This window comes from Watersipora subatra, chromosome 7 (assembly GCF_963576615.1).
Source record: "Watersipora subatra chromosome 7, tzWatSuba1.1, whole genome shotgun sequence".
In the NCBI taxonomy this organism is placed as follows: Eukaryota; Metazoa; Bryozoa; class Gymnolaemata; order Cheilostomatida; family Watersiporidae; genus Watersipora; species Watersipora subatra.
Genome location: NC_088714.1, coordinates 57,868,018 through 57,895,741, shown reverse-complemented (window position 1 = coordinate 57,895,741; position 27,724 = coordinate 57,868,018). Strand labels below are relative to the sequence as shown.

Below are 27,724 nucleotides of genomic sequence, written 5' to 3'. Positions count from 1 at the left end.
TGTAGTCTATGCCACCTGGCTAGCTGGTGTGAGTGGTACTACTATTTATCCCCTGAAAGTACAGCTTTATATCGCACCAAGTCTAATAATTTAGTTTGGGTAACAGATATAAATTGCATGCTTTTATCATAGAATGACAAATAGTTCATCAATAACCCATCATTAACCACAGAGAGCATCCTGTTCTGGTGCTATATTATAGAGGCAGTTGCCACCAAAACTAGCCTGTCATAACTGCACATATTGGAAGTTATGGTACGGTAAGCCGTTGTTTAGTTTGCACTATTGGAATTACTGCAAAGATAAAAGAATTCTTTCTTTACCTAAAAAATAATCTTGGTGAGGCGCTAACCATTAATATTTCATATCACGGTGATTGACTCTGGCAATTTTGATGAGACAAGAATGATGAGGTGGTTGATACATTCAATACCAACTCAGGTATTTGTATTGATTGATGAAATTATGTAGTGTCAGAGAATTCTTTGGAAAAATGTAACTCGCTGAAACTCTAAACAACTTTGAACAAGATTGTTAAAAAAATTAAATAAAAATATAGAGCGCTGTAAATTCAAGATGAATTATAAAAAAATGTAAAACTTGGTATGTGTGGGAAGAAAACACAACAGTTGTGAATATATATTTCCATAAGGAGAGAAAAGAGCCCATACCAATTATGACAAGCAAGGCAGGTTGTCAAGATACAGCATAGCTTTCTGTCAGGTCATTGACAGAATTAATGCTAATATTGACACGTACACGTATAATTTTTCTAACTGATTTATTCGTCACTTTTTTAAAATTCGCCGGCAAATTCCTAAGATGTTTAATTTAGATTCAAATCAATGAATGTATTGCTGCATAACTTGGATATGAAGAGGATATAACCTTTCTCAAAATGTTTTTAAATCATTGCGATAGGTTGTGATATGTTGTTCACCGGTATTAAATGTAATTATTTGCTCAGGTGCTAGCTTATAGAGCTTCGCAGTGTCTGACATGGGGGTTTATTACATAACCATAATTATTTAATTGAGCAGGTTCAAAGCTTAATGTGGAATTGATGAGAGAGGGTTCCTTCGAATTTCTTTCGTAAAACCAAATCTTTTGTGAGGAGAAATAAGCTAAATTAATGTCATTTTATTAAGGCATGAGATCACGCATGTTCTCATGCTCCTTCTACATTTTCCCTGATGAGATGTAAAGATGTTTTGGAAATTGTGCAAATTATGCCTAAACATTCCTCAGATTAGCAAATCATAACAATGCTAAAGAGCGAGGCTGGAGTTGTTCTTGATAAGCCGTTAGTTGCCTAAACATTGTTGTGACAGCCCGTAGCCTCTAATGGCGGGCTGACACGCTAGGTTGGTCATATTTTCAGCCGTTCGAATGATAATAGAAAATGAGGTGTTTTAAAGTAGCATAGAGGTATGTCACCCAGTTTGAGTACTTTTCTACCTTAGAGATGAACTTGCGAAGTTTCAGTAGCTTTATCAGCACTTTGCGATCAATTGTTTTCGATGCTTGAAGGGACCTGACTGCTAAGATATTTCAAGTTTACAAGTGACAAAACTTAATCGTGTTTAAAATGCTCCCAAGAAAAATACTTGAAAAATAATTATTCTAGATGCTATCCTTGCTATAGTTAATACAAGCTATTGACATTTTCACAACTATAGATGTCAAAATCATATTTTCACTTGATCTGAGCGTTTTAATCGCGATGAAGTTTTGTTGATTTTAATCTATGAATATTCTGGTAATCAGGTTACCTCAAAAATTAAAAGCAATTTGCAAATGATAGAAAACTACGAATACTTTCTGTTAATTTGTACTAAAATTCTGTGCAAGTCCATCATTAACCAATATTCTTGCAGCTGGTTTGATTTTATGGCGTGACTTTGATTACTGTGTAACGCAATTCAGTTTAGAAATTGTAACTAAATAGCTACTTTTGTTAAATATTCATAAAAATTTTAATTAAATGCCTTTTCTGGTAATAGATACTGGCGTATTTTAGCCTTAAGAACTTTTTTATTAAATTTGAGTTTTGTTAAAGAATAAAGCAAACCTTTTAGCTAACAGAAAGCGATATGCTCTAGTGTAAGGGTGTGCAAGCCAGAGTGAGGTGTGAATCAAATTTGGAGCATAGAACTTGCAGAGAAGTCTTGGCAATGGCCACTATCTCCTTCATCAGATACCAAACCCAGCTTTTAATCTTTGCCTTTGTTGGCAACAAAAAGGCAAGGGCTTAGATACATTCCTTTAATCCAGTTTTTGAAAAATTTGGGTCAAAATCACAGATAAAAATATGATTCATCTTTGAGTGAAACATCTTCTAAGCTATGTTGAGTTCAAATAATCACTGATGGCTTTAAGCCGGCGCATAGAGAAGTAACTTTAAGTTACTTTGGTTCCAGGTTCGACCACCATCATTACACAGTGGTCTTTCCCAGTATCAACCACCGTCTCACACAGCCACCTCACCTACGACAATGATGCCATCAGTAGGCCAACAGAACAAAATGCTTGGCGGCCGAGTCGAAGACCTAACTCCTACACAACAACCTTCACAGAACCTCCATGAGATGCCCACACGACCTCCCGGTTCAACTCCATTGCACCATCCTGACAGCGTTGAAGAGGAGGAAAGTGAAACAGGTAGGATGTTCCCCTTTGTATCAGTCTAACTAGTAGGCTGTACTACGAAAGCCTTGAATCCACATAATGTCTATTTGGAGGTATTGTTTGCCAGCCAGTTGCCATAGTTTCAACAAGTTCATTTTTTTGAGTATAATTAGAAAGGATCCGTTCTAGTACAGACAATCGCTAATACGAGAAATATATTCATTAAGATGTTCTCTTTGCCACTCATCTTCGAGATTCAAGGCTTTATCTCTGCCAAGGTCATTGACAACATCCGCTTCTACGAAACTCCTCAGGCAATGGTGGAATACTTAGCAAGAAGCCAATATTAAAATTTAATTTGGATAGTTGGCTGACCGGGTGGTCTCTATTAACAGCTCAGTGAGCTGTATGGCCAGTCTGTTTATTGGACCACCCGCAAACACAAGAATCATAGATGCCATTCTAAATTACATCCTCCAATTATGACCATCTCTCCTTTAAAAAAATTATTGCGTGATGGAATTTCATACCGAAAGTAGTTGACCACCTGATCAGCTGCACGATCAACTACAGAACTGACCAATTAAATTGATTGTTTAGTAGAATACAAGCAGCAAACATTGATAAGCTATGTAAGAAGATTTTCAACAAGAGCCTCTAGTTTTAACAAAGTTTATGAAGACCAGTGGCTACCAATTCAGCAACATTTTCCATTTATAGTTTGCTTAAATAACATTAGATCCACAGCAATACCTACCATAAAAGAAGTATGTCTTTCAAACCTCTAAGTGAGCTCACTCTTTATACACTTAGGGAGTTGTTTGTGCAAAGTCTTTGTAACGTGTCACACAAAGTGACAAATCTCCTTATATGTTGACAGCTCAGTTCTTGTAGCAAACCCATCTTAACCAAGCAGCTTTAAATTTATTTAGGTTTTCATCGAGCAGCGCATGAACATCTAAAAATAGACGAATATTGAGTTTTATGCAGACGTATATCAACAAAAGCGTTGTGTATTCCAATACAGCTAAAACGATAACGATATGTTTTCGTAAACACATATAAAAACTGGTGTAGTCAATCACAGAGACAGCAAGCAAATCGCTGCCAATGGTGGTGTTATGACTATTCTACCTTTGCAAGACTAAACTGAAAATGCTAAAATGTAGATTAGAAACCAAATGATTACCGTTCTATTTAACGAATATATCTGCATACCTAATGTGTGACTAGCATTTTTATGAATGTTTATATTGGTTAAAGTGTTATATTTGAGTTTCTTGCCTTACAAATGAAAGATATTATATATAATATGTAATATATTATATATAATATGAAATATATTATATATAATATGTAATATATTATATATAATATGGAATATATTATATATAATATGTAATATATTATATATAATATGTAATATATTATATATAATATGTAATATATTATATATAATATGTAATATATTATATATAATATGAAATATATTATATTCAATAGTCTTTTTCTTTTGGCTCAAACTAAAATAGCTTATTTTCAAGCCAGAGTTAAGAACATGGGCATAATAAAAACCGCTTTAATAAAATTGGACATTGTTTTTTTTATTTATGATGCTTGAGCTGTATGGTTTCTGAAACCTAAATTACTTTACCAATATTTCACATAAATTCTATATAATATGCACTCAAAACTGATAGTATCGACTGCTCGTTGTTTAGCAATTAAAATAATTATAATTACTCATGACTGTATCTTGTACTTGTAACAGTCTGAACTATTTCCTGTTAAGTTGAGTGAGCGATACTAGATGATGAGGAAAATTTCAGATGACTGAACTTATGTACCTTTTTCTGTCAAACATCTGGCAGTGATGTCACCAGTGTCACAGAGCTTTGGCAGGCCATCAAATGAGTTATTGAATATTAATGTAAACGTTATTTATGCGTATTCTATTTAATTTAAGAAACTCCTAAATATTAGTGTCTGGACGGGCTCAGTGTTCAACCATCATGTTACGGTATAAAAATATCTGAGTGTAAAGACGACATCCATAGAAATAGAAACGTGTCACTTCCATTGCCAATTCAATGAATGTATTTGGTGTCTGCGAAAGAGCGATGAAATGCATTCTTTCTTCCCTAGCTTTTTCTTTAAACTTCACCAGAAATAAGGGCTAGTAAACTGTCTGTAATAACTCCTCTACTAGTTGGTACACTAGTATGAAACCTACATTTTTCATTCTTTGAAGTTAGGAGACAATTTAACAAAATAAAGCATCATATTAACTGACATTTTTGGTATCAAGCCTAAACAAATTTATTGCAGTTGCTGACAGTAAATTGTCTATAATTAACTGTTTTTTAAAGTTGAAAATACTTATTCTGCTGCTTATTACAAAACTTAATTTTTATAGAGCTACTAGTAAATTCAAAACTTGAAGTTTGCCGACTTTGGTGATTTGTAGCTATTATCATTATGTTCAAACTTTTACTTTGGGCTGCTGACCGGTGAGCGAGTATACTTTGTATTCTGAGAAGAGTGCTTCATATTTGCTGCCCATCTGTCTTTTGGTTCTTTAAGTTTATGTTAACTTTTGAACAATAATAATAATAGAATAATTATTTGAATAATTCCAACTTATTAGGATATGTTGAAGATGTAGCTGTGGGAGATTAAAAGGTTGTATTAATATAGTGACTAACAGATTGTAACTGCGGTTAAATGAGACAAACTAAACCACTCAGAGAATTAAATTCTTTCCGTATTTTATACACTCTATTTGTGTCGAGCTCCTGATCAACCTGTCAACAAAAGGCTTTTCCAATCTAAATAGGGCATAATATATGTCTATCGCTCGGGGCAATCCCTGTCAACCTTTCAAGCTAACTTGACAGCACATTTATAACGATATTGTAAATGGAGTGTTAATAAAGCTTTATCAAAACTTGAGTTATTTTAACAACCTGCTCGATATTTGTTTGAGTCAATTGATTTGACACATACGCTACTTGGCACAAACCGCACAAATGATTCATTCAATGAACGAGAACTTCAGAATCTCAACAGATCTCAGCCTCGACCAAAGGCTCTTGGTCATCAGCCAACCTGACAGGCCGTGTAGATAGGCTGTCACTTTGCTGTGTCATCACTTCTTTATATCCATAAATGGATTGCATACGCTCAACATTGTTAGTTGTCATTTTCATCTGTCAATACTTCACAACTAGCGAGTAATTCCTTCCAGACTCGAGTTTGTCATAAAGTTGAAGAATGTGACTAAAATAACTAAAAGTTTGTGCCGGCTATAGGGAGAAGAGCTCTTTAAAATAAACTGGTGGCGGTTCCACAGGCTAAGTCGCCGCATCTGGCCAGGAAATCAAGGTTGAAAAGTCTTAAAAATATTTTGCTCACCGCAAATCTTCTCTTGCGACCGAGGAAAACCTGTTTATGACACGTGATTAGCATATTCAAAGCTGCTAGTTATGTGGGAATTAAAGCTGAATATGAAACTGCCTAAGCTCTGTTGCCATGGCAACCGATGGCATTATTGTTGTATTATTATACGGTTTTATTCATCAACCCAATCTATTTCTAGTTCTCCTGTCTGCTTCCAAAGGATTACATTGTTAGAATATTTTTCTAATACTCGGCGAGTGTTTTCAAATATTAACCTGGTGTTGCAAATCACCTGAATATGCTTCTGCCTTTCATCCAGTTTTTCATGTGAGGTTTGCTATGAACAAAAAACTATTCTGCCAATTATTCTGTTTTACATCTGGCTGATCTAAACTCCGTGTTTCTATGGCAACGAGATAGTTTATGTATTTCCACCCCAATCGTTTGGTCATTTGGGTGTTGCAAAAGCTCTTTTATCCTTCAATGGAAATATTATGCACAAAGTTGTGGTTTTCATTAAATGCTAAACTAAGAACAATTGCAGCTCCAAAGACCTGACCTGAATAATGGTCCAACCATGCTTATAGGCACTAGATTTGCATAACTTGGCGTCTGCATGTGATTCCTCACGGTGAACTGTCCTATAGAAGCTGTCTGAGGCTAACACAAGTCTAGGATTGATTGCCGACTCACCAGCCAGAAGCAATTTGTTTGCCAGCTTCAAAATTTACCTGCAGCGACAATAAATACACTGCACTCGTGATATGAATTTACCATAAAAAGATTTTATCAAAAGTATCGATATCTTTTTATCATTAGTATTTGTTTTTGATGTTTGAGGTGATCTGATCGCCGGATGCTTCAAGATTGATATCGACAAAACTTGATCGCGATTAAAACGCTCAGATCAAGTGAAAGTGCCATTATGGCGTCGATAGTTGCAAAGAGACCAACAGAATAGAGACTCGTAACACTGCAACACGCAATAGTCGATTTCAGCTATAGCAACGATAGCAACTAGTGATGTCGCTTCGCACATTTTTTCTTCTTAGTATTTTACCCGGGGTCCAGTTTTGGTAATTTAACTTTTTTTTAAAGAACAATTGCAAATGATAGAAAAATACCGATACTTTCTGACAAAATCTACAAAAGTTGCACGAGTCCATTTTTGACAGATAGACCGTATGGCCGTCTCTATTGAAACTAGAGTACTAATGCTAGTGGAAAGTTAAGCAGCCAAACCTTTTACAAACGATTTTACTAAAGCTTCAAGCGGTGTGGCTGCTATTTTTGGTTTTACACTCCTACGCTACGTATACATCGCGCGGAGTTATGTGTATTTGAAGTTGTGCTCATGTTGAGTTACAGTGCGACAAGTGTTTCATTGAACCTTCGCATGCTGCGGATTAATGCTGGTGCTTTGCTAAAAAAGATGAGGATTTCTATACCAGAGATCATAGTAACGCATCTTGTCTCGTAGAACTACCCAACTCGATTCAGGAATGACTGAAGCGAAGAAAATGTTAGAAGCAGAGGCATCATTTGTAAATGCCGTTTCTAGTTTTTGCAAGATGAAACAATCGATAAAAATTAGTGATTTTCAAACTTCGCCTAACTGTCGGGTTTTTTCTATTTCTGTTTTGCAGATGCCACGAAACTCACATTTAGTCGATAATCTACAATTAATTCCGTTAAACTTCCCTCCTAGTGCTACTTGAGTTCGAACAAGCTGATAGTTGAAAAATAAATGCATCGTAGACTAAATGTAAAATGGAAAAGTTACTGACTAACTAAATTTATGTGACTTTTGTTTCCACCTTCTCACACCATCTGTGTCAGTGGTGATTCAACTGAGCAGTGTAATATTTGAAATTCTGAAGTTGACAAATAATTTTGAAATTGAAGTCTGACTAACGTGTAACCTGATACTGGATGACAATAACTTGTAACAGGTTGTCAATTAGTGCTAAGAGAGAGGATGCGCAAGCAATCATCAAATTACTAACCATTACGTAAAATATTATTGGTGAATTTTCTTACCAGTCTCTTCTCAAACTTTACTTGCTCAATGAGAATTTTGGTGTTAGGTATCTGCTTTTCTGACAATAGTATTGTTTGTCCGCAAGCATGTTAAAGTTATACAAGTGCGCTGATAGAAACAAAATCTTTGGTTAATTTGAAGACTTCTTATTTTCAGCAGTTAAACTACATTGTTAAAACCATTGCCCCGGATTTCAGTTTGATAAACAAATAACCATAGTTGAAATTAAAATGTAGAAATATAATCACCAACTGATAGTGTAGTTGCAAAGATCTGTAAGAATTGATACAACTTTAAAAACTTTCTCATAGAAGGAAGTTTGTCTAAATATTGCCAAAATTTATTCCCATCGTCGTGAGGCATAAATAATGATCGAGAATCCTGATTATAAAAATAATAAAATAAATACCAAACCGCCTGTTTGCAGCATTCTAAAATCAATGCCACCGACCTTGACCCAACTACAGCAAGGCCGCTAAAGTAATAACTTTAGCATTGTTATGAAGCCAAATATGACAAAACTATTTTATGACATACCATAGATAAACCGACAAGTGTGGCCATTTACCTTTTAGCATGAAAGCTCTTACACTTTTATCAGGAAGAGTGTCAAGATCTACTAAAATTATGGTGGTATGAAAGGGTTTTTAGGTTTCTAAAAGATAATTAAAATAATAAAACTGGTAAAAATTTTTATTTCTGGAATTAAGAAAACGCTCTCACACATTTTGCAGTAGTTTGTAAGTATCATGAGTATCCTAAATCGATTCCAGTCAATGATGTTTTTCTTAAACAGTAATGACACTTTCATATAGAATCTTTGCCTCATTGCATTTAGTATTTGCAGGCAGACTATTTTTTATAGTACCATTTAGTAAGTTTTAATTTATGTAAAGGCTTCTGTTTATGGGAGGTTCACTTTACATCCCTTAAACAGTGTAAATGAACATAAGGCTAGCAAAACTTTTTTTATAAAATTTTTTATTGGTTTCCTATATAACCTCATTATCAAGCTTACACGGACTACTGTATTTAATTGCTACACAGTTGCAGTAGCCCTGCCATGTGCCAGTTCCCCAAAGATTTTTGGACACTTCACTGCTTTTTCGTTTCAGGAGGCCATATACCTATCTCACATCTCATATACTTTGGAAACATTTTTTGGCTTGAATATCAATCAGTTGTGCCAAAAATAATGTTATCAATTTCTACATCGTGCATAATTTTATTCTAAGCATTGCATCTGTTCTAAGCTAATCTCTCTAGTATTAGATTAAGTGGTAGGTTACAGCTTTAAGGGTAAATTTATTGAGTACAAAGCTATGGCTATAGCAAAAATACACCCACAAAATATCTGATGAAAACAATAGCATTTGTTTGTCTTTAATATGCCTTTTGAAAGCCAAAATTTCGCATTTCAGCTCCAATTCTGTTTACCTAAAATATATTATGTGTTAAAATTGATAATTGAATTTTTTTAATGGTGTATGCTACCAAATAATTTTAACAAATTTTAACTACAATAAAAAATCACTTTGTTGTAACCTTTTAATGCTTTAATGTTTTAAAAGGAGGCTGAAATTTTAAGAAAGGTTGTATACTTGTCTCGTGCTTAAAGATTAGCAGCTAAATGTATATACATGTATATATATATATATATACTTTACTGTAGTATGAGCTGTGTCTGTCTGACTTTTTATTTGTCTGTCTGTTTGTCTTTTTATCTTTTTGAAATCAGGGTTGGAGATTGGAAAAAGATTGCATCGTACGGGGTTTGAACTTGAACATATAAAGACATTCATCAACGAAACTTGCAGGCAAAATACTACTTCTGAATTAAACAATGCTTTCATATTGTACAATAAAAACACCGCTCTGCCATCCGTGTTAGGCTCGGCCATTGCAATATTAGCAACTATTCCGGTGTAGCTAATATTAGAGGGCTTATTGGGAGCAATTGAGAGGAGTACAAATGCCTGATTGTCATTTCTGGGTCAAGGCAATCCAAATACATTAAACTTGGAGCTCCCTGTTGACAGATTAAAAAAAATCTTTTACACTACTATGATGAATTGTTTTTAGTAAAAAAGGAAAACTTCACACATTATGGAAAAGACGGCCTTCTAGAATTGGTGAATCAATTAAACCTATGGACAATAATCATTCGGCGCATGGCTTCAGCTGGTTTAATAGATCAAATCATACAAAACAGTCAAAGCAATGGGAGTGTTTTCTAACAACAGCCAATAAAGCGAGTTTATTTACTTCCATTCGTAACAAACATGCGTTTACGAAAAAATCTTGGACTTATTCTGATTGCAACCTTAGTTCATTCGATGCTGAAAGCTAGTCTCTATAATGCTAAATTGCTAATGGTTTGGCTATCACTACATCGACCAAAAGCAATAAATCGCCAATGAGCTATTGCTTCCGATTGGCTGACAAAAAGTTCAAGTAGCTAGGTAAGCTATGAATGATGTCAGCTACAATGACATAGATACTTGTCGCTTCCTTCAAAGAAAAATTGACAAAATATCAAGGGAGCTGCTGTAACTAGCAACAACTGGTGTGTCTTGTGAAACCACTACTGACCAACCCTCCATTACACTCCTAGTTGTCACTCAACAAGGAAATCTGCTTTTGCTCTTGCTACAAGTGTCATTTGTAGGCTGGTATCACTGCTCCTCTGAAATCGCCCACTTGCTAATGAAAATGGTGAAAGTACTTCCACTTATTTCACTTATTATTTTTCATGCTAATCATCAATTGCGAGTAATAACACTAACAAAGTAGTCATATGGTGTAGTCTCTCAACAACTGAAGAAGTATGTACATCTCAAAGTAGATTAAGATAATAAGTAAGTAACGCCATATGCGTTTGAGAGAATAATATAACCAAACTAACAATAAAAAGATCTAAATTCAAATTATCGAGAATTCAAAAATGAACTTGTTTCAACCGTGGAAACGCTCATTAAAATTTTCGCGATGAACTAGTGTAATGGTGGTTATCGCTGTGGATCCCCAAGTGGCTGGTCAGTGGGCCAAGCCACAACACAGGATGTCAGGAAAGACATCTGGTCTTAAATTAAACCTGAGCCTCAACATAACACGGAATTGGAGTCCCCATATTTGTCCCTCTCATCATTAAAATTAGCTATTCTGCTCAAAAGGTTGTGTTACAGGTATTTATTGACATATATTTTATTCTGTATTTGCTCATGATTGTTGGAGTAAAACTTCAAGTATAGCCTCAGATACATCGCTATAAATGTATCAAATGATTTAAAGATTGGTTGGTTAGAATTGGTCCCATTGTGTTCCTCTAAATGCTGTGTAGACGTATAGGTACCCAACGCTGATGCCATACATTTATCCATTATAAATGATATGGCGGATTATAGACATCATTTTGGAGAAAGTCTGAGCAGGTTCTTTTCCTCCGAATGTTTAACTGCGTTAAAGTGTTTTAATTCTGAAACATCTAGACAGTCAGAGTACCTAAAACAGACCGAATTTCAAATGATAGACAAAGATCTATACTTTCTGATACTTTCCAACTTGTTTGAAATCATGACATGTAGGTTTTCATCTAAAATGAAAATCACTTTTCTGCTGATAAACATGCAAAATACATGTAGTTCATATTTGCAGTGAACTTGTCACCTTTTTATATCTACTGCCTGTGGTTTAAAGTTAGTTTGAACTAAAATTCTAGTAGGAGAATGCTTTGCGCAGTGCGTAACTTAGCCTGTTTAAGGTGGCCTGGATATGACAGACTCCCAGATGTTGTTGCGCAACCGCTTTAGTAGTCCGTTAGTGGTGATACAGTTATAGAATGTAGAAAAAACTACTGCGCAGTCAAAAAGCTAGAGCTCTCATAAATAACTTACCAAACAAATTGGTTCTCCAAATTTTAAACCTCTACAATGTTGGCTGCGTGTTAGCAATGATATGCTGCCATATGTGAATAGGCTTTACTGTAAAAGACTTATTGTAAACTGAGCTGTTAAACGACCTTTGGTTTCGCAGGTGTCAACTCGCTGAGTAGAATGGAATAAACGGCTGAGGCAAAGATATGTCACTAATTTTATGCAAACAGTTGAATAATTTATGGTTAAAGGCAAAAAATAAAGTCGGCATTCAAGTTGAATATCTAACGAGCTATGTACCAAAAGGTTTACAGAAACTGATGTGCTCGATGTAGCGCTATTGGTATATAAACACAAGCAACCCTTTACAAAACTTGAATTCACAACAAAAAACTAAAAATGCTATCATAGCTATTATGACGGCACGCGGATCATTGATTATGCAGTTTATGCGTTTTAGTTAAAACTTGTCAGACTCGTTCTGGTAATTAATGTGAGGAGAGGAGACTTTGCAGAACTATTAGCGGTAAAACATAATCACTAACAGCCTCAGTGGCTAATTAAACTTAGCCAACGGCGTATATAATCTATACTCTAATTCTTTCACATGACATCGCGACATCGGCAGCACAACACTATCAGTTTCCAGCTGGTGATTCAAATTACAGACCGTGTTAAGATAAGCATACTTGTTCCTTCTGGAAATTCCTTTGACAATGCTGAACGTCTCCCATTTGCTGCTTCTCATGTTAGTTTACTAGCTACTATGACAGTGGATTATGTATATGAATCACCATAGCAAGAAAGATAGCTTGAAATTTGCTTTAATTGGATCAGTTTTTTAACCAATAGCGTCATATTACATGATTAATTTTCTGTGCAACAAAACTCATAGCAAGACATGCTCTGTTAATTTGAAGCCACAAAACTTCCTGCTGACGTATATATAACTACATGTTGGTTTTGAAGTGTGAACGACTTCTTTATAGCTAAGTTGATGGTAGTTTAAATACTGTTATTTAGGAGATTAGAGGATATTTTTAAAACAACTCTCGCTATAATTTTAAATATGGTGTCTTGAATTATTTTTGGAAGTCTAGTTTTTTGGTTGTATTTCTTGCTTGTATCAACTCTTCACAACAATTGAACAAATTCAGCACCAGATACAGTGCTGTGAATGCTATTTTGGAAGCTGTATAGATAGATTCCTTTTTGCCATTATGTTAAAATTAAACAAACAGTAAGCATATTTCTTTAACACTATAGTAACTTTTCTCACACCACAGCCGGTAACTTTAACCCACTGGTAATTAGTTACTTGCTCAGTTGAAAATCAAGTATGATGTGTGCTTATCTCACTGTAAGCATAGGCTGTGCATGTTTTTAAGACCATTGATGTACAAACAATGTCTCTGTGATCTTGGCTGGACATATTTGAGTCCAGTGGCAATGGAACCTCGATGACTAGAGACATGCCCAGTTGCAGAAAGCAATTTAAGGTGGGATGCCATTCCTGTGACCACCAGTGACCTTTTTGAGAAATTGACCCACCCTTGCTGTTTGCAGTTCAGGGATTCTAGACCACTACGGCTAATAAAAAACAGCACACACTGTTTAGATAGTTGACTCACACAGACAGAAAATACTACTTTGATGAAAAACTGCTAAAATAAATATTAATTAGTTTTAGCTCACCTTCTAGCAGGGAGTTAATCAAATGCAAAAGAGCTTTATCAACACCCTAAACCAATTGCGCTAGCTTTTCATATTTTTACCTTCATTTCAGGTGGTAGCCATGTGACCTTGCCGTAACTTCTTTAGCCAGACAGTTTAATATATACTATTGGTTTGTGTAATCCAGTCACCCAAGTCGAAACTATTCCATTGTATAAATATTTGAGTGTATTGAAGGGCCATTTGTTGTTCTTATGTTCCCTGCATGACGCGCCAGGCCACGGATGTAACTTTTTAGCCCTCAGTGTTCTAGCTTACTGATATTTCGGCTACCTCTCATCAATCATGGCTGTCATCTTGTGGGTTTGACTCGTTGCTGCGGTGGTACAGGATCCTGTATTATGACTAATAATAGAGAGATTTTGGGTTTTGAATAGATGTGTCCGCTAGACTGATCATCAAGCATGAAAGACAGTGTTGGGATGACTTCATGATTTAAAGATATTGAAATGATTCTAAAGAAAGAAAGAGAAAAAAGGAGAAGAGAGAATGATTAATCTGCCATATTGACTTCTCTGAAGATGTCCTTGTTATTCATTGAAAAAATACTTAAAAGCTCATTTTACACAATTTGAGGAAATTGTACATTACATTTATGCACCTCAAATTTCTTAAGACAGATGTGATTGCTTTCCTAATTTGACATGCAGTTCAGGATGAAATACCTGCTGAGCACATACTACTTTTTTGTTGAAATCTGCAACAATTAACACTTTTATTGTTATGTAATATTGATCAGTTGTTATTATTTCATTTCTAAATTAGATTTATGTTAGATTTATGATGAATTCTATTATAATAAATCGATACGAGCGTCTGTTACAACAAGTACCAAATGTGGTTTTGAATGCAAATTTTTAACAAACTGAATACTCTAGTATTCTACATTCAATTTTTAATGGTTTTTCCTTGAAGACCGTTCATATATAAAAAGTTTCTTTAAAGATTTGAATATTTAAGTTTGCATAGTCTCTTCATATGAATACTGCAAAAGCCGATTTACGAAGTATAGTTTCTATGTTTAATTTATGCAGATTCAATCAATTTTATTTGCATTAAAACTTTAACCAAGTTGTGGCTTCAAAGTTTTGCAGAAACCATTTACTAGGGATTTTGCAAGTCAAAAGTCTGCTTTTTCACTTTTAGTGGCACAGATTGTAAATTGTGTAACGAAAACTGGGTTACTCTGTCATGTTTTTCTGGTAAAGATATATTACTTCTGTCAAAATTTTTACCAGACATTTAGCTTTACTAGTTGTAAGTACTTGTTAGATGGTTTAGAGACTCAAGTGATAGTTCAAATACAAGCAATTCGAGTAGTCCCAATTAATCTTTCAATAAACCAAAGATTTGTAGAGCAAAAATGATACTAAACATTATCATACACCCGTAGAGATCCTTTAATAATGCTACAGCATGTACATAACTCTCATTGGTGCAGTTTATTTATATCTGCTAGCAAATTTTATTTACTATAATAAGAGCCGTGTCTGTCAGTCTGCTCGAGGCCTCGGTTGGAGGCTAGAAAAAAAGATCATAATTTATGGTATGGAATTCAAACTTAAGTCTCTCAGATTCATGATGCTTGTGACAATTGACCCTTGCGCAGCCTTTCATGCGGATAGTTATCCTCTATACTTTATCAGCACACCTGACAATCTCTCACAGCACACTAAACAGAGTACTGAATAATATAATAGAAAGACTAGAAAAAAACCTAGTCAATATTTTGTAGCATCTACAGCAGGTTTTCAAACTTCTTTCATAGCATTCTTATAAGATGTTTCTTTAGTATATCAAGTTACTAAAAAGAACATTTATCAACCTCCATTTCTCGTCAGCTCTGTTTCATGAATTCACCATAGGAAAAAACTTCCAAAAAAGCAACTTTTATGACAAAGTTAATCTCTATTTATAATAAGAATGTATGTTTGATAGTCTGATCAACATACCTGTATAGCATCAAGTACGGACTCTGAGTACATCAAGTACTGACTCTGAGTACATCAAGTACTGACTCTGATTACATCAAGTACTAACTCGTAAATGTTACTTTTTAGCAATTTTATTTCACATTGCTTTTAGTTTACTGGTATTTTTGACAAAAAGAAAACTTTCTTGGAATTTTGAAAGTTCAGTGGAAAAAGCAATCAAATCAAAATTCTTGGTTGCTTGACATTTTGAATTCAGGTTTTTTCTTATATTTCTATGAAATCTGGTTGTTGCGGCTAATAAATGACAGTTGTGTTATTAATTGTTTTGATGTGTTGCACTGAGCAATATATAAAAGGTAAAAGTTTTATTTGAAACACCATTTTTGAGATAGTAAAGAGGCAGCAAATAAAAACTTCTATATCTATAACTTGTGTTTCTAGTTCTTTTGCTGTTTACAGCTTTACAAATGAAGAAACCAAGTGGAGGACAATGAACCAACAAAGCTGTTTTATAATATTTATTGAAAAACTACCCGCACAACTTTGTCACTTTAAATGCATGTTGTTTAGGCTACAGTAGTTAGCAGTAAAAGCTATGATCAGATCATACCACTCGATGAGGCAAGAAGGTTGAGATAACAGAAAGCCTTAAGCGAAGTAGGCAGATAGCAGGATTGTGACAGATTGTGACAAGTTCCTTATTGTTCACAGCTAGCAATACAATTAACCATCAAACAAACCATGGAATCAATAAAGCATTTTTTATTTTCTCCACATCCTGGTTTGGCACTATTGTAATCACGGTCTTCCATAGAGGCGACATTCTAGCCAATATGTAGAGTCTGGAGGGGTAATGAACAACTGTTCCAGAAAATAATATGAAATCTATTGAAAGTTGTATTGATTCATAAAGTTATTGGTGCATTTTAGGAGATGGTATTGACAACAGCATAGGATCTGGAGACGGAACAAATGACGAAGATGGGGATGATAGAAATTCTGGAAAACAACGACAAAAGAAAAGAGGAATATTTCCAAAACAGGCAACTACAGCTATGCGCCATTGGCTCTTTCAACACCTCAATGTAGGTCAATTCCCAATTTTTTTTTTAAATTTACAATAACCGCTAAAATATTTTCTTTTTTTACCATTTACAAAAGTTCAAAAGTTTAAAAAGATTTCACAATAGCCAGAGTAAAGCTCACGATATTTGACAAAAAGAATTGTTTATAACCTCATGGGAAATGTCCAATTCAGACCCCAATTACTATTTCCTTACAAGTAGACTGCGGTATTAATAGCTGACTCCATGAATGATTGTAAATAAAACCAATAGTTTAAATAAAGGTACGGCGAGCAGCAGTAGATATTGTTTAAAATAGCATTTGGGTTATTACTGAAGAGGCAGCAGTGTTTCATATTGCTGCCGATAATTAAGCAGACAAGCAGACAGGTTAGCTAGCTGACAGCAGTGCGCAGCTGTTCAAATCAACTGTCATTTAGCATTTTGCCAACTGTCTGTGTTATCCAATAGTTTTAGCTAATTGAAAGCAATGTTTATGCATTTCAAAGTGCACTGAAGGTAGCATATGTCTTCTCGCAGGCTCGCATTACCTAGCTCTACTCCATCTGCTCACTGAGCGATCCAGCATGAAACCTTCCTGTTTTTAACGCTTTCCCTAACAACAGTATGTAGTTGAAGAAGTTTGCACTCCACAAAAATGTGCTTAATGTATTTGGAAATATAAATATTTGCTGAAACTTTATGTAACGTTTTAAAAAATTTGCATGACAGGGGTATCATAAATAGGGGTTGGAATGTTTAGGTTGCAATGAGTATATAATTTATATAATATTCACATATATCTATATACTGTGTAATATTTTATCACTTCGATATAAATACCAAAATAGTGTCAAACAGCTTTGATACTAAAAGTGTATATAAATTATATATATGCACCAACATGCAAAAGTCTTAGTTTGTGTTGAATTCTCATTAATGGAAGTAAAGCAAAAATCACCTGTTCAGGTTGGTCACAAAGCCTACAGCTTTAGGCTTTAAAGATAAGCAGCTGAATGATTTGATGGGTAAAGATCTGCCAATCAAAATATGTTACAGTTTTCAATTTTTTAAATATGATAATAAAGATAACAGAATTTATTTGACGGAGTCAAATAAATCAATAAATAAATCAATATATCAATCTGCTGGAAACTCTTAGAGTAGTCAATTTGAGTAAAATGGAATGTCAAAGAAATAGTCTAGTTATTTATTTAGCTTTCTAATTTCAGTTTATTTAAAATTTATTTTTTTCTTTTGACTGCATTTATTTTCTATACTTTTATGAAAAAAATCATACTAAAGCAAAGTTTTTAAAATCAACATTTTGTAAAAAATACCTCTAGAAATAACTAATCAAAAATGTTTTTGTGATAACCATTGACATAGACATAAGCATGGACATAGGCACCTGTACATGCTTAAACAAGCATAGGCATCGGTGTAAACATGGTTACATCTCCTGCAATGAGAAAGCGGAGCAGTTCATAGAGTGTATGAAATGAAAGAGGCCGTGAGTCTCAGCTGCTGTAGTTTTGACAAAGAACTGTCTCTCAAAAAAGCTAAAGTAAAAGGTTGCCTGAATTCATGGGCATCCTTATTTAGCACAAGCAATATTGTGGGCAAAATTACTTTTTCGCTGCACCGACAGAACACGATTAATCAATAAACCGCTTTGCTCTTCACTATTGTATGAAACCTGTTCAATCTTACCATCACAATGGTAAGTGGTGCCTTCAAGCATGACATCACTGCGTTGTTACAGCGGTACACAGCTATGCTACTGCTTAGCCACATCATTATGCCAATTTATTATTATTATTATTGTTAATAGCATCCATACCCTTCGGAGGAGCAAAAGAAGACCCTATCAGACAGCACAGGACTGACTATACTTCAAGTAAACAACTGGTAAGACACCCGCTGCCTCTTACCTAGTCCTTTTTACTAATTTTCCAACTGATAGCTGGTGTCACTCTACACCCAAATACAAACTACTTGAAACTAATATTTTATGCCAAGCAGAACGATATGGTTAAGTATATTCAATCTACTTAAAGACAAGATCACTGTGCTGATATTTGAGACACCGTGAAAAGCTGCGTTTTGATTATAATCAGTTTACTACTTGATATTTTTCAAGAGATCACTAACTTGAACGTACACCTTATACACATATAGAGGGACCTTGCTAATGATCACGAAATAAAATGTAGCCATATTAAATGAGGTCACTACTAACCATGAAACCAAAATACTGACAATGAAACTATTTTGACAAATATAAGAATTCTACTAAAAATTCTGTTTCTTAAAGAAATGCAAAAACACCTGAAATGCTCTCTGAAATGACTCGGATCGCAAACAGCTTGTTAGATCTGTGCTATCATCCAGCAGTGCTGCACAGATCGGCGTAACAAATTCCTAGGTTCAATTGCATTCTGACTGATTGAAGCCTTATGAATGATCATTAACACAATGATCTGATTGTGAAGGATATGTATATAGCGCTCAAAATTCATGTGAGACAAATTGTCCTTTTTTAATATTTTTGTAGACATTGGAAGTCCAATTTATAGATTAGAATTTTTAAACTTTCTGGCATTAATTCTCTCTTCTGAACGTTTAGCATTAATTTTAACAGAAAGTTTTTAATAATTTGTTTGTTTTACTAAGTATAATTTATAGCTGATAGTCATTTTGGGTGAAAACTGAAACTTTTTACTATGGAAATACACAGAGGTTATAGCTAGACATATAATGGAACTGTTGACAGCTCCACTCCCTTAGCTCCTTTGCTCCATGCGCGGTTCCCATATTGGCTGCGAGAACCCGGCGGTAATCTCGCTCAGCAAAACACTTGCGACGCTAGACTCGGCGGCTTATGTTCACATAAAACTGCGTGGCTGATTATCGCATTGTTATGGCCACTCGTCGGGCGATTTCGAAAGTGCTGACCTTCACCTGTACAGTGCATTTCAGAAAGGTTTTGCCTGCGGCTCCTTACAAAAGTTGAATAACGCTGAACTCTTGACTTGCACGCCGGCCACTACTGGTGCCACTCGGCTGGTAGGTTCCCATTTCACCACCAATAGCTCTGTGATCTTGCCACCGGTGCTTGGGGCATATTTGAGAAGTAGACTAACTAGAGTGTCTTGCTGTAGGCAGGTCCTCCATGTCATAATCTTCTTCAACTGTTTGGATTAAACGCTGCACGAGTTTTTATTTGGAGGGTACTGAGGTGGTTTCCTGTTGCCTTCCTCAGGTCTTCTGTGAGGGTTGTCTCCCTTGATGCGAGGGCAGTTTAAGTCCATATGTCCATTTTGATGTCCCGGAGCTTGGCTCAAATCACTGGCTGGTTTTTTGCGGCTGGAGTGCTAACACTCCACAAACAATTACAGTGAATGTTATTGGCCATACTTGACTTGAGTGTATGACTTCATACACTCGACGTTACAATAGACCATTTATCAATAGGGTATCTAGTCATAGGACATTATAGTAGAGAGTTCTTCACTAGACTGACTCATTTACAATTGACGTTGAACTGAGCCTTTGTCTCATAAAAAACACAGTGAACCAAAAAGAACTCACTGATTGTGAAACTGTAGTTGAAATTTCCCAAATTCCTAGAAAACAGCACTCAAGCGAAGTGCATTGTTTTATGTTGCCCCTATAAATAAAACCTCTATAGCGTTTTATATAGTTTTTGTTCATGAGAATATTATAATATAATTTTTTTTTCACGAATGACAACTTTTATTCAACTTCAGCTTACTTTTTATTCCAAACTACAGAAAGGAAGAGATTAAAATGCCACCATATTGTGAAAACTCTAATCTTGGTCAGTAAGCTAAAATACTGAATTAAACATGCAATAAAGGATATTTTTTTAAATCATACATTATCTTTCAACTGCTATTATAAGTAAATGTATTCCGTTGTTTCATTCCAATGGTACTAATTAACAGATGCTAAAATGTAAAAAAAGAGTTTTCACAAAGAAGGTTGATTAGCATGAACAGCAGGATTAGCATAAGAGTGATGAGAATGACAACTTCTGTCTCTGCTCGGCAGACCTTGTGAAAAGGATGAACTGTAGTATTAAAATATGCAAATTAACTCACGTTAAAATAACTACTGTATATCCTTGTTAATAAGCTGGCATTCCTTGTATATTAGTATAGCATGCCATTCATTTGCTGCCCAAGGTCTAGTATACTGTTCTAGGAGTTTGCTCCTCTAAAAATAACTTTTATTTATCTATTTTGCATCACACTAACAGGTATGCATAGCCTTTTGCATGTTGCAATTAATTAGCGTTTCTGTGCAGTTTATATTGATTTGGTTGTTGTAACGGAGAGCATGTCTTAGCATCGGTGAATACTAAAGGGTAAAATATTGTAATCATTTCTGATGCATTAGACTAAAGAGATCTCTCTCTTGCCAATACACATTTTCAAAATGGTGACAAAATATTAGAAATAAAAAATAACAAAGGCAGTAGCACTACACGAATATATATTTCTATATACATATACTGTATTTATACATAATTATTCAGAAATATATATATATATAAATATTTCTGTCTACATATATTTATCTATATATAAATATATATATAGATATATAATATTATATTTAAAAAAAAAATATATAGATATATACTCTTGCCACAGACAATACTGTTTCGACTATGAAAGCCTCATCAGTGCAGCTCAGAGCAGGCAAGGGAGACAAATCCCATTGCCAATGAGAGTTGATACATATATCTAACTTTATCTATTTCTTTAACCTTTTAAGCTGTGAAATTATTTTTTATGTTAAACTTCTTAGGCCTGAAAAGCAGATGCACGCTACAAAAGTATTTCAATTTTTCTAGCTATTTTTCTCCTAGTCATTACAACTTTTAATAAGCGATCGCGATGCCATCAAGAGAACTCTTCAACTCACTTCCAAAGACTTGAAACAATTCACCCATTCGTTACAAAGCTCTTCAGTAGCTATTCTGCGATACACTATATAAATTTGCTAGGGGCAGGAGCACTTGATCTCCGCCTTTAACTCCAACTGACAATTGCAGCAGGTACTTGCGTATAAACCCCAGAAGCTAATAGCTTAAGTTTCTTTGAAAGAGTTAGGAGAAAAGTCACAAGTTCCCTATTGATTTAAGTTTAGCAGAGCACAGATTTTTGTTCTAGTAAGAGATCAGACTGATGGAGCCAAAATCGATTTCATTTGCCGTGGGAATGGCTGGGGACAAAGTTAAAGTGTGGAGGAGTAACCGATGTTACTTGTTGGTTAATTGGAAAGCTAATTGTGTTAACACTAGCGTGATGTTCACTCGGGACGCTTGATTGGGTCTAGAGAAAAACAAAATCATCATAATATGTGTTCCACCAGCACTGTTATAGTCTAGTTATCAAATAACATGCCTGATGTTGAGAATTCAAACTGGAAATGTCATTTGAGTTCAAATAGAGTTCATGAAAAAAGATAAAATGGTGCCCATAACTAATAATAGCTATGATCATTTTGAAAGATAGTAGACTGTAAGGGATGGTGACAGACCATCCCTTCAACTTTTGAAACTGGTTTATAAGCTACTTTTTTGTCCCACATAAACCGTACACAAATAAGCTATTTTATAAGCCCATGTAACCTTGTTTCTAGAATCAATCACAACTTTTAAGGCTGGTAGTAGGTAAGAACCAACCCAGTAGGAGGTCAACCGAAAGCTTGAAACTGTTAACATACGAGTTGTGAAGCAAACATAACAATTTGGTAAAGTTTGGTTTTAACAAAAGGTTTAATTCGTAAAATAACTGTTGAAATGCAACATTGACAATGATTGCTTGTGAAATGGTAGTACTCTGGGCTGTCAAACGAGCAGAGGTTCCGGTTTTAAATGGTTCCTGTGCCAAAGGCGACAACCCTGACAATAATCTGAAGTAGGCCACACAAAACCGCCTCAACACCATATCCAAAAATCTCATTTATGTCTAATCCAAATAGTAGGAGGTCTGTGATGATACAGGAGTGATAAAGAATTGGCCGTGATCCCTCCTTGTCACCTCTGTTGATTTGTTGCTCTCTATCTACCTAGCCTTGACCATGAATGCCACATCGAGCTAGAATTGACTCAGTGTATCGAATAAAAGAGTCAAATGACTTAAAGAATAGAACCCTGGATACAATCCCTTAGTCATCGAGAGAAAATTGAAGTTTATAAACCTTCGTGCATTATCATAATTCATGAGGCATGGAATACTTTCTTTGTAATGAGAATAGGCTAATAGTTGGCTCGCTTAATGAACAAATTCATTTCGCAATATCTTACAGATTAAAGCTAGCGGTTATACGGGTGATTGAGACTCCACCAAAATATGGCATTACTGTAAGTCAAGTGAAGGGCAGGGCGTGTTTCATAATTACCTTATTGTTGTGATCAGTTGGTTTTATCCTTCATAACACGCCATAATACCCTAGCCAACTATAAAGCAAAGGCTTTAAAACTAACAGAGAAAATCTTTCTAGAAAAAGAATAACTGAAAACTTTGCGAGAGGCATAACTTAGCGTTAGCTCCTAGGTAAAACAGATGTTCAGGTTTCTTACTATTTGAGTTTATTTGTATAGCGATCTTTTCAATGCATATAACTTTGTTTTCTCTAAAGTCATTTTCTATAAAATGTTGAAAGTGTGCCTGCTGTCATGATATTCAGGAAAACAATGTGAGAGCAATGAATAAACATTAAGAATAGACATAGCTATTGGCATGCCTAAAGTGCATTAACTAGGAGTTGTCTCTACAGTACCAGAGCAGGCATAATAAGCGACGTGATAAAACAGTTTTATATATATTATAAGAAGGTCATGTTTATGTAGTTGGATGTGTCCTTTCGGATACAGGAGTAGACAACTTGAGAGTAAAGTGGTGTTCTCTTTTATAATTCTGTCCATTTACTGACTAGAAATCAATTCTGGTCATACATTTAGGCCAAGCAATTTTATTTAGCCTTCTTTTAGCAGTATTTCATAAATAGATTTTCAAACTGAAAATTTTCAAACTGAAAATTTTCAAACTGAAAATCTTTCATAGCACAATAATTATTTAGCTATCATTAAAACAATCATAATTGATTAAGAAAACAAGAATCAATAACCATCGATATTTTACTTACTTACTGCTTGCAACCAACGTGACTGATCTGACAATCGCTGTCTTTTGTTACTGCGGTCTTTGCTTCTGTTGAAAAAATAACGGCAGAGTAGAGTACATTAAAATCTGTGCGTAATTCCTAAATATTGCATTGCAGTCAGCCTTCAGCAATAAAAACTCTTCACTTCTATTTAAGTAAAAAACACTTTCAACAAGGCTAGACCTCATAAACTTCATATGCAAATTCTAAGAAAGTAGATAGCGCTTGTTGCTAGTAAAGAGATAGCAACTCCCGATGACCTGAAATATTGCATATTGCAGTTTATGATAAATATATTAAATTATATAATGCAGGTTCATAAATGCAAGGAGACGAATTGTTCAGCCAATGATAGACAAGAGTAATAGAGATAACAGAAGCCATGAGACATATATGCCTGACCCGAGTCGTCTCCCCAATTACATGCATAACCCTGCAGCTCCTACTTCGGGTCTCCCAATGTCAGGTAAAGGTTTTTACAACTATCCGCTAGATTGATATAATTAAAGTTTAGTGTGAAAACACAGTGGAAAACGGAATTATTTGGTGGTATGAGCTGCACTCAGAATTAGGAATTGTCTTTCATCATTGATATCTCTTTAATAGAGGTACATTATTGAGTTTACATAACTCTTTCTAGTTTTAAATATTTTTATGCTTTCGCACCAACTTTAATTTTTTATACAACTAATACATTGAAATGGACAAAAAACCAGCTCATCTCTGTTCAGTGATCAAAAGTTATGAAAGTGGATAAGGGGTGAGGGGGGGGGTGGGGAGAAAGACTTATAAAACAGATACCCTCTAAAACTAGAGATTAAATCTTCAAGCAATATTAAAGCTACATTTTTGTACACATGGGCTTTACATGATGTGATTTTTGTTTTTTATGTGATGTCAATGTGAAAACAACAAAAATAATGAAGCTATAATTATAAGTTTACTGATATAGAATAAACAGAAAACTTGGAGTTGCTTTCTATTTTCTAGGTCCCTATTCTCCTCAGGCACCACACATGCCAGCCCCATATGGAGCATTGGGTCCTGCCGGGCATATGCAACAGATGTTGTTGCCACCTCATCATGCTGTCATGGATGGATACGGCAATATGGCAGCCATGCATGGCTCCGGCATTCAGGATATTCATGCTGGTTAGCTGCATGCAGCAAGCAGACAATGCAGCAAATTTATGCGAGTTATCTGTCCTTTCAGATGATCTGAGTCATTGGGATACTTTAATGGATTCTACGCTTAATCTAATAAGGGTCCATTAATGAGTTGTCAAAGACCGTATCTCTACTAAAATCTGTGTTTTTCACGTGCACCAGAAAAAACATTTATTTAGTAACATCCAGGTGGTTTAAGCACATTGTTGTTTCAACTCAGTAGGCCTATGTATCAGAGACAAATGTGGTGATGTTATTTTGCTCAAGTAGAAATATTTCAGAGAATCTGTAGCAGCGGATAAAAACCAACCCTTATAAAAAGTTTCAAATGGCTCAATAGCTTTTGAATCGTTGATAAAAATGTTTAAAACATAGAATATATTTTTAAAGCAGAAGCCAATTGAAATAAGTTACAGCATCGTTGTGAAAACTTCAAGTGTTGGTAGGTCTGCAAAAGACAAACTCCTCACGCTGCCCTTGTCATCAATCAAGAAGAAATCCAATATATTGCCGTAGCTGACACAACACTATACACCTGCTGGTATATAATGTTATTATATAATATTAGATAATGCAAAGCACCAAATATTTTTTTGTATTTCTAACACTAAACAGGAAGTTGGATTTGTTCTTGCTGTTAACATCTGTTGCAGTGGTTGTTTTAGTTACTGGCTTTAGCACATTGTAAATACAGCGGCATAACACAGTCATAGCCATCTTGCTTAGGTAATATTGTTAGATTCACACGCACTAGAAGTCAGTTATTGAGTTTTATGAGATTCTATCTAGCAATCATAGAAGTTTGGTTATATTTTCATTTGTTCACTTTTCAGCTATATAATGGAATACAATTTAGAAGGTAAAAAATATCCAGTCTTGTCATCTGTCATACAAATATTCCTTTAAAAATTTAACAATTAATGTTGTTGATGACCATCTTGGATGTCGGGACTAACTGGTGCTCTTACTACCTGCGAACATGCCTCTTTCTACCGTTTTTGGTCATTGGGGTTTGAACCGTCATAATAAAAGTTGCCTGTGAATACCTATAGTTTTTACTCACAACTATATTTTTGGTAAAAGGCCACTACTGCCTCTAAAGTCAAATTATCTAGACTCTAAGCCATATAAAACCATTTAAATTGCTAGAACGTTGTAAATTGCTAGAACGTTGTAAAGTGTTCATTTCCAATTGTGATTGGATTTTAGGCTAAATGTCTATGAATTTGAAATGTCTTCAAGTAGAAACAGGCTTGTAAATGCCCTTCACTTTAGATGAAAGTTTTCAGAAACTGTAAAGAAAGTCAACCTACTGACAGAAGAAATGTCACACAACAATTATCTTACGAAACCTATTAAAATTTTCATTGACTCACTGACATTTAAATGACTCAAAATGGAAGAATTATATGGCGAACAAATGAGCAGACGACTCCAAAAAGATAACACTGGTATCCTTCCACACTAAAGAGTTTAACAATAGCATTACTTTTCTTTAGAACTTATCTTTTTGCAATGGAGTAACTAGAGCTCAACAAAAATAAATCCGCTCACAAACCTGAATACCCCTCAAACCATGACAATCATTTGCTTGGCAGAGTTGAAAGATGGTCTAAGTGTACATGTACACTGTGTATGCTGTACAATGTAAGTTGTACAGCATACACAGTGTACATGTACACTGTGTATGCTGTACAATGTAAATTGTAAAACTAAGGAAGCCTGGATGTCTACAAAGAAGCAGAAGTTTGAAACCAATTCCAATATTGCTAGTTTATGCATTAGATCCAACATTTATTAAGGCTTAGTAAATAAGTGACTTTTTTGCAACCACTTCATGAGGTCTGAATCACATAAAAACTGATAAATCTACAAAATTTCCTTGACGTGTCTTCAAATTGTTAAAGCAATGTGAGATGTCAACTTGCACAAGACTGGAAACTAGCTTCACTGCGGTTTACATCACATAAGCGTTCATAATTGTTCTTGGATATACATGTAATACTTCAACATACAATGTAATTCCAACACAGAATTTACTGAGCTGATGCGCTTATGTTAACGTCAATATTTTCATTGTTTTTACTACAAATGCAGCTGTAAAATAAGATGGAGGAATTTCGAGAAAAAGTATGTCAGTTTTAAGTCATTTTGAAAACGATTCTTATGTGTGAAGGTATTTCCGATTAAATTTTATGATTACTAAATCAATTTGCAGTATTGACTAAGGAATGTTATAGTTTTTTAGGTGATACGGTGATGATATTCTTATATAAATATTTGCTCCACCTTACCATGATTTCACCATACAAGTGTGAAACAGATATCAAAATAAATCGAATAGTATGTAGATATTTGACTTTCCTGTGCCTCACTAGGTCTTGGCTTTGGAAAGCAGCTGGTCAACCTGACCTGAGAGTGCCACTGGTAAACCTGACCTTAAGGTAGAACTGGTAAAACAGACCTCTGCGCAGAACTGATCAACCCAACCTCAGGGCAAAACTGGTAAAACAAACCTCAGGGCAGAACTGATCAACCAGACCCTGGGGCAGAACTGCTCAAGCTATTAGATAAGCAATTTTAAAATTATATTCACAAACTTTTTGCTGGATAGTCTGCATTTCATCTTTACTTTAGATAACAAGCACCTGCTCCAACTGAACTTCAACAATTTAAGGCATA

General features: G+C 34.9%; 1 protein-coding gene across 1 annotated transcript in view; it reads left to right on the top strand.

Moving 5' to 3' along the window:
• LOC137401107 (homeobox protein Meis3-like) overlaps positions 1 to 25,752 on the top strand; it is a 47,623-nt gene extending 21,871 nt beyond the window's left edge. Inside the window, exons 8-12 of the mRNA XM_068087470.1 lie at positions 2,421 to 2,661; positions 16,539 to 16,693; positions 18,507 to 18,583; positions 24,190 to 24,341; positions 24,866 to 25,752. Coding sequence (XP_067943571.1) covers positions 2,421 to 2,661; positions 16,539 to 16,693; positions 18,507 to 18,583; positions 24,190 to 24,341; positions 24,866 to 25,032 — 792 coding nt within the window. The 3' untranslated portion in view covers positions 25,033 to 25,752. The remainder of the gene's footprint in view (positions 1 to 2,420; positions 2,662 to 16,538; positions 16,694 to 18,506; positions 18,584 to 24,189; positions 24,342 to 24,865) is intronic.
• Positions 25,753 to 27,724: the final 1,972 nt, after the last annotated feature.